The 8,717-nt window shown below is 33.2% G+C and overlaps 1 protein-coding gene across 4 annotated transcripts in view; it reads right to left on the reverse strand.

Moving 5' to 3' along the window:
• Positions 1–6,153, reverse strand: part of LOC139878157 (uncharacterized) — a 10,580-nt gene extending 4,427 nt beyond the window's left edge. For 2 of the 4 annotated variants that reach the window (XR_011769054.1, XM_071865352.1), the window contains exons 1-11: positions 5,955–6,153; positions 5,804–5,883; positions 4,938–5,032; positions 4,510–4,670; positions 4,256–4,407; positions 2,694–2,812; positions 2,342–2,496; positions 1,920–1,994; positions 1,414–1,485; positions 1,188–1,325; positions 257–412 (exon numbers count right to left, since the gene is read on the reverse strand). Coding sequence is in view for 3 of the 4 variants with exons in the window: in XM_071865352.1 (XP_071721453.1) it covers positions 257–412; positions 1,188–1,325; positions 1,414–1,485; positions 1,920–1,994; positions 2,342–2,496; positions 2,694–2,812; positions 4,256–4,407; positions 4,510–4,670; positions 4,938–5,032; positions 5,804–5,883; positions 5,955–6,027 (1,276 nt within the window). In the remaining variant the exon portion in view is untranslated. Of the gene's footprint in view, positions 1–256; positions 413–1,187; positions 1,326–1,413; positions 1,486–1,919; positions 1,995–2,341; positions 2,497–2,693; positions 2,813–4,255; positions 4,408–4,509; positions 4,671–4,937; positions 5,033–5,803; positions 5,884–5,954 lie in introns of those variants that run through there. The other 2 variants (XM_071865353.1, XM_071865354.1) reach the window with 2 other exon arrangements.
• Positions 6,154–8,717: the final 2,564 nt, after the last annotated feature.

The raw sequence follows: 8,717 nt of genomic DNA on the forward strand, positions 1-8,717 counted from the left end.
AATAAACTAATTTATTCCCTGACACTATATTTCTTGCAACCATACATAACAGGTATGATATTAAAAAATAAGTTGGCACACAAAGTGTTTCGGTATTTGGACCCATACCCAGCTGATTAATTGGCTCCTACTATTTCATAATTGAGCATTTCAAAAGGAATCCAAAGATAGTTCAAAAAACACAAATAAGGTTGATTTGGTTATGCTACAGCATAAGACCAATGTAGACCAAAGGGAGTAAAAAGATGAAGGATACTCAGGGCATTTGCAAAAATCAATCCAACTGCACCAGCTGACCGGATAAGCAGGATGTTTAGGACTACATACATAACTGAAAACACAACCAATGAATTGTTTGAATTCTTAAGTTGATTCTCTGTTGCCACTGCGTGCAAGAAGGCTTCAGATGTTCCTATAAAAAAAAGGGAAAATAAACCAATCAGAAAAGCAAGGTTAAGTTCAAATTTAAACTGTAACATTAGGTCATTTGGTAGATCCATACATAATCTACATTTCTATCATTATGTCTCTAATTCCCTTAGAACACTGTTATAACACAGACAATTCCCTTATTACTAAGAGTAGCATGTTATCTCGATTACCTTTGGTTTGGTCTTGACTAGAGGTGGTAAAATGGGCGGGTCAGGTAGGTTGAGTAACAGATCACAATGGGAAAGTTTTTTGTTATGCTTGAAATTAGTTGGGTAGCCCTGAAACGCTTTTTTGTCAAACTTGCAATGACATCTTTGATACACTAGAGTTTTAGGCATTAACAATTCACTATGAGCGGTTTTCAATCAATTTGACTTTTTTCCATTTTAGCTAACTTATTATTTTCATGTTTTTATTTTACATAAGATAACTCTACTTCACCTGTTCATAACTAAATGGGTTGATATTAGCACAACTGGTCCAGACTAAGAAATAAATGATACTCGATGAGGAAGTTTTCATGATAACAGTTTTTCAGAAAACAACATTACCACATTAAGCAAACAACAATGATGCAAACTAGAATACATTTCTAAACGATAAAGAAATAAAGGACCATCTACTCGAACAAAAAAAAATTAGATCTAGGTTATAAGGATACTTGTGATTCTTCTTTTTTTTTAGTAAATTGCTTTTCAGCTGGAGCGTAGTTCAACAAACAAGAAGAAAAAAGAGAAGCATGAAATGTAACATACCATTCATTGCCAGAACAACAACATACAAACAATAATATCGAAGAGCTGCAGAGGCTTCTCCATCACTCCATTTGCGACCATATAACAATCTTATAAGGGAGTAAGAATAGCTGGGCCCAAATGCCATAAACACCAATCCTACAAAACATGTACCAACAACATGAACCACATATATATAGACACAAACACACCTTTCGTAAACAAAAACTTAATTGTAACACCATACCAATTAATGTAACAAGTTTCAAAGCATCTCTTAGAGAAGTATGTAATCTTCTTTTTTTGTGCACGTCATCTCCTGCCAATATAAAAATGTAGAGAAATTTACCTATAAGATCACCTCACAGATATTACATAGTTTCTTGCAGGTAAAACATTCTTAAGATAAAATTTTCAAGGCTATCTATGGCGATTACAATAAACACACATTTAAAGCATAGCTCAAGCTTTTATAGTCAGCTTGTTTTGGCTAGCTTAGGTACAAATTTACCCATTTATAACAACATAGAGGTCAGATTTTAGTGCAAAGCATATTAGCACATTTTGATTTTAAGATCACTCAAAACTCGAAAGACAAATACTTATATGAAAAGTAATAAACCATTCAAGGGGTTAGGGTATGAACCAAAGTCATTTTGTATTCAAGGGGTTAGGACATGACATGCAAATTTTGAAGTAAGCAATTCCCATTGCACGGTAGAGAAAAAAGAAAGGTAACAAAGAGAATTAAACCTGATGCAGACCTTGCAAATGTTGTATACGAACTCTCTTCAAAAGGAAGCAGCACCAACCTCACAACCAAACTACCTAAAACACCAAACATGATTGATTAGTCTTCTTTTATTACTACTAATTTGCTCAATCAATATAGTCTTTGTATAGATTCTTGTACTTGGACCTTTTGGACCTCAGAATCCATTTGAACAAGTCATTTTATGGTCCATATGAACGATAGAATGTTGTATAACTTCGTTCTCAGAAGACCATGAAAGAAGAAAATGATTTTCTGGAAATAAAGTACCCAAAAGAAGGGGCCCGTGATAACTTAACGGGCTAAATCTTACAAAATCAGTATACCTTGCAAGCAGCATCATGATGTTCTGAAAGTGAGAAGTTTCTAGAGAAAGAAGCAATATATATAAACGGATACATACCTAACTTGTCCACAAGCCCATACACAGCTTGATTATATGGTGTATCGAACCACACAAGAACCATCTTTTCACCTTCTTGAAGGATCAACTTTTGGAATGACTGAAGGGTAAATAATGTACACATTTTTGAAAGCTGCCTATCAAAGTTTCCTACCCTGAATGCGTTGCATGTTATTTAGATAACAAGAAAAAACATAGAACCAAATATAAATGATGATACTTTATGCAATGCAAGTCTTCATATAACGGATTTACACCTTACTGACACTACCATTTTCATTCATCACTCATGCTCTAAGTCATTAAAAACGTATGTGTTAAAGTAATGCGATTGTTTCAAGAGAACTGATACCTTAAAGGAAAAAGAATGGAAATTTTATATCCATGCAGAAGTAAGAAGTAACCCCAATAGCACAAGAAAATGCAACCTCCATATGCAGTCTGAGACAATGCAAATACAATAGCTCTCTCCTGCAAGACAGTATTCGATTGTTAAAATAACTACAAGAATATAAGCATTTAGTTAACTCTTACAGACAATTACAGATATTATATTATTTAACTAGTTATCTAACTTAAGGGCTCAATGACACTTCGGCGACTCTAGCCTTAGTTGACTTGTTTCCTTATAGCTATTTTTTTCGCTTGACCCAATGGCACTAACAATTACCCAAATCAATTCATTCATACGTATAAGTACCTGTAAGCGAACTGGGCCTTCAGCAAATATTCCGTGAACCGTTCGGTGAGAAGTTCATTTATGTTTGTTGGTTTAGTTAAATGAACAGACATGTAAAATGATTTTTTGTTCGTTTAGTTAAACGTACAAACATGAGCATATCTTTCTTATGTTCGTTCAGTTATGTTCGAGAACATTCATTAAGATTTATATATATTATATATTATACATAAAGTAGATAAGTTGATGTAAACGTAAAACCTTTATATAATATAATTCATTTTTATTTTGGTTCTTTAAATTATCTTTTATAATTAATAATTAATTTTTAATCTCATATCGTAGTCGATATGTTATTTATATCAGGGAAGTTCTTTAGAAGTTTGACTTCATACATTAATCTTTTGAGTAAGCATTAGTTTATATATTTGTTCATTTATGTTCAAGAATAAACATAGTTCTTAATGAGCGAAAAAGAACAATAAAATCCATTCATTTATTCGTTCGCGTTCATTCATTTGATCAGTAAAACCGTAATGAACAGGTTTCATTTGTGTTCGTTCAGTTCATTTACTTATAAGGGTCAAAAATCAAAATTACCACCTCTACTTCTGAAGCATTCTATGATTGTATTAGATGAATATGACGTACGGGTTTAAGAGCTTCAGACTTATATTAAGTGTTGTAAATCTCCCTATTTCTCCCCGGGATCTCCCCGAGATATCGTTTTTAAAAGGCAACCGAGACGAGATGTCCATCTCAGGAGATTTCCCAGTCAAGGGGGTCAAACTTGGTCAAAGCCATGATTTCTCAGATTTTCTTGCTTATTTCCTGGATTATCTCGTAAAATCTAGTAATTTATCGGATTTTCTCACTCATTTCTCGGAATTTTTCATAAAATCTTGTAATAATGTATATAAATATATATATATTTATTTATATATATAAATTTATACTAAAAACACTAAAAAGTCAACGTAAGTCAACGTCCGACATCTCCCCGATATTTTTCCGAGATGTCGAGCCCCAAAAATGTCCAAACGAGATCTCCCCGAGATCCGAGTTCTCCAACCTTGCTTATATTGCATGCAAACATCTCATGCACTTACAAGATAATATATGTTCATTAGCAACAGATATTATTAAGCTCGTTACACAAATATTATCATTCAACAGTCATAGATGAGATTCAACAAGAGGCAATTGTGGTGGATATTCACAATAACTTTGCTTACCGTGTCAATTTGCATGACAATAAAGACGTAAACTGTTATGCATCGTAACAAAGTTGCTGCCGTTTCAACCATCAAACGAAGTTTGAGAAGAAGCAAATTCTGTGAAAGTATATATAAGGGTTCTGCCAATAGCTCCAAAATACAACCAAAGGCTGCAAATTAACATCAAGTTCTCTAATAGTTAGTTTCATGGAATCTAACTAGTACCGATAAAAGTGAGATTTTGAATTTCAAAAGCAGAATAAACACATTACCGTTAATTAAGATGGCTTGCCCGTATGAGTTTGAGAAACTTAAAGCTTGAATCCAGAAGACAAATACGCATCCAATAACTGTAATAAGCACTCCCCATGGTATGGTTATCCAAGCTAACTTCAAAAGCATGGCTACATTTTGATCAGTTAAAGGACCTTCGCTGCCAAAAAAAAGTTATTTTGGGATTAACATACTCATTAGCATCATTAACCCTAACTTTCAGCTATTTGCAAGACAAAGAAAAGCCATGAACACAAAATTCCCCCAAAGAAAACAATATATTGGCCATTTTCCAATAATATCTTTAGGCGGACCCAAAAGAGGAAGAAGGTAAATACTCTTAAAAACCGATTCGGCCGTAACAACAACGTAAAACATATCATGATAGTGATGATGTAGAAATCTGTATAAGGGTGTTAGATAGTACCATCTAATGTCTGCCCTCATGCATGCTCTACGGAAGCCTTCTCGACTAAGGAACAATACACACGTAACAAATAGATGAAACTGCACAGCATATAGCTGCATTTTCAAATAGAAATAAAAAAACGTTAGAAACATTTGGAAACATAAACCCACAAAAATGAAAAGGTAACACATACAAATTGAGAAATCCACCAGCCTTATACTAACATAATTAGGAATAAGGAAAGCCCAAAAGGCTAGAGTCAACGTTGCAAGTCAAACTTAATACATTGAAGTAGAACCTCACAATCCGCTACTGATTAAGTAACACGAAGGTTGTTTAGAGTTGCATAATTAGTCCAAAATCTGATATGATTACAATTACAATACAATATTATGTATAACCCCATGGGTGGCTTAGTGGTGGATGCACTGTTGTAAAAAACAAGATTACTCGCCAATTAAACCCCGATTAATCATTTTTAAGAGCAGTCCATTCTGATTTTTCAAAATCCGTTTAATTAATCGGTCAACGTCGATTGATCGGTCAAAATCAAACTTGGCAATCAAAGTCGGTCAAAGTCAATATTTGTCTAACATTTTATCATGAACTTAAACTAGAAATTTAGAGTTTTTGAATAAAATGAACAATTTTAGACAATTATTTTGAGGTTTATGTCTATATTTATGATTTTCTTCTATATTTAGACGTAAATTTTGAAATTTAATATTTAAATGTAATGTATAAAGTACAATCCGATTAATCCTGATTAATCCCCGAATTTCCGATTACTCTTTCCAAAGTCCCGATAGATTAATCCCCGAATAACGAATTTTGCAACCTTGGTTGGATGTATTAAACAAGTGAAAGTAACAGTTGTTAATTACCGCGTAATCTTGTTCGGTTAAATGCCTGACGATCCATGAATTGAAGATAAACGGAATTCCACGAGATAAAAACTGCGTAGCTGAAACATAATTTTCAGATTAGAGATTCGTTAAGATGAAAATTGATTGAAATGAAATGGAGGATGAATACCTAATAAATACTTGAATGTGCGTGGAAGATTAGTAACAGCAGCATCAGCAGCAGATTTTGCTTCATCAGTCATAATTATAAGTTACCTTTTGTTTTTGTTTTGACATCAGTCGATCAATTTCTCTGCTGCATCGATCAAGAGACAGACAGATGGGGTTTTAGTTTTGAAGATTTAACCAAAAAGCCGGTTGAATTTTTTAGACGGGTTGAACCGGACAAACTTTGATTGGATCGGTAGATGGTCAAGGGTTGATTTATTTAGTTGAATTGAATTTTTTACTTTTATTATTAATAAAAATAAAAAATTAATAATTGCAATTAATAGTCAGAATGAGTTTTTTTATTATTTTTTCTAGAAAAGCCACCAATTTCATTCCATAGGAAGACATGTGAAATAACGTATTTGTTGAAAAAACTTTTGAGTAATATGTTATAATTGACAAATATTATTAAACCAACATGTGAATTTTGTATAAATGTAGTTTATCTATAATATAAACTAGTCCGGGTCCGGCCCGCGCGATGTGACGGGGGCGTTCGGCATGCGTATTCATATTTAATGTAGCTTTATGTATTTACAGAAAGGAAAACGGCACATGTGTTAAGTGCCGTTGTCGGTGTCGTCGTCTTTAGTGTTTTTTAAAATCCGTCCTGTTCGAACGTAGTTAGGTTCGTTTTGTTGATAAAATTATTTCGACTCTAACGGTGCTGGCGAAAAAATTTAACTCGCGACAAGCAGGAAGATACGGCATGTCGTTGTGTTTAGCGTTTTTTAAAAAGTGTCCGTTTCGAACGTACTTTTTATCGTTTTGTTCATAACATTATTTCGAGTATGACGCTGCTGTAGGAAAAATTTAACTCGCGGCGAGCGGGAAGATACGGGTTGTCGTTGTGTTTAGCGTTTTTTAAAGAGTGTTCGTTTCGAATGTAGTTAGTTTCGTTTTGTTCATAAAAATATTTCGAGTTTAACGGTATGGTCGGTGAAATTTAACTCGGAGCGAGCAGGAAGATACGGACTGTCGAAGTGTTTTGGGGAAGTTTTATTTTAATTGAAGGAATTTACGTTTTATCCCCCCGAAATTCAGGGTATTTTTTGTAAGTTGGTTATAGTTGAGGGGGAAAGAATGGAAAATGCAAGTGTGAAAAGAGGAGTATTGTTGTCGTTTTAACCCTCAACGACCAAGATCCTCACCACTTATATTTCGAGTTTAACGGTATTGTCGGTGAAATTTAACTCGGAGCGAGCAGGAAGATACGGACTGTCGAAGTGTTTTGGGGAAGTTTTTATTTTAATTGAAGGAATTTACGTTTTATCCCCCCGAAATTCAGGGTATTTTTTGTAAGTTGGTTATAGTTGAGGGGAAAAGAATGGAAAATGCAAGTGTGAAAAGAGGAGTATTGTTGTCGTTTTAACCCTCAACGATCAAGATCCTCACCACTTATAGTGTGTATATAATATAATATAATATAATATAATAATAATAATAATAATAATAATAATAATAATAATAATAATAATAATAATAATAATAATAATAATAATAAAATAATAATAATAATAATAATAATAATAATAATAATAATAATAATAATAATAATAATAATAATAATAATAATAATAATAATAATATACAACTAGTAAGAGGTCCGGTACGCGCGTTGCTGCGTGTTTGGAATATTTTTAATAGTCGATATGTAAATAAAAACTCAGTTTAAGCAAAAACTAATGTACTTGGTTTCCGAGTTTAAATAACATGGGTGGACTTAAAAGGTTCCTTATTAAGGGTAACTTCATAAAAATCTTCCCGTAATTCGACGGTTACAATAAGGTGCGTGTTTCTAATTTCCCTTTCAGCAGGCACACCATCAGTAATGGCTGCGCCAACTACCGCAAAAATTACGTCAGCTGCAGCAACTGGACTTGTGGCACAACGCTTTATAACATTCTGGGATCAATCTCGATAATATTTAGTTATACCTATATCAAAAGAAACAATATGATTAATATTTAACAACATAGCATTCAAAAATAATATATAAAAAAACAAACTAAAATATTAAAACAGCGTTTTTTATACAATATTCCTTTTAATTTTATACAAACAATTTTTTCAACATGCATAAAAGCTAAGATCTACTTCGACACTTTTGGCCCAAACGGGTCAAGTGTTCAAATAGTTACATCTACCCAAAATTCAATTTAACAGGCCATAACTTCTAAATTTACTTAAATGAACATTGATGGCTACCCATTATAACGGCTGCAACCGATAGATTGCCTTGCCAAAGTATGACCCAATTCCATGAATAATAAAAATCATAAGAGCCACCATCGATAAAACCATGAGCGTTACCTGCACATTCAACAACATGCGAACGAACAGCCACCCAACGACAAAGCATTGTTTGGCTATTTAACACGACAAACCAAAAAAGTTTATACACCAACATTACATGAAACATAATGGATGCAACCAACAGGTTGCCTAGTCAAAGTATGAACCAATTCCATGAAACTGTTTAGCAGCCTTCTTTTTACACCAATTTTAGAAAAAAGGATTCCTCATGCCTGCAACAAAAGTCTCAAATCATCACAGAATCATGGTTGTAACTAAATCGTTGTCTTTCCATGACAAATTGAAGGTTTAAAATAATGTTGAATTTGCAAACCAACGGTAAATTTGCTAATACCATAAATTTCATATTCGTTATAATAAATTTGTTAAGCTTAGACCTGCAATTGAAGATTCAGAACAACTTCTG

The sequence above is a fragment of the Rutidosis leptorrhynchoides genome, chromosome 1 (genome assembly GCF_046630445.1).
Source record: "Rutidosis leptorrhynchoides isolate AG116_Rl617_1_P2 chromosome 1, CSIRO_AGI_Rlap_v1, whole genome shotgun sequence".
Taxonomy (NCBI): domain Eukaryota; kingdom Viridiplantae; phylum Streptophyta; class Magnoliopsida; order Asterales; family Asteraceae; genus Rutidosis; species Rutidosis leptorrhynchoides.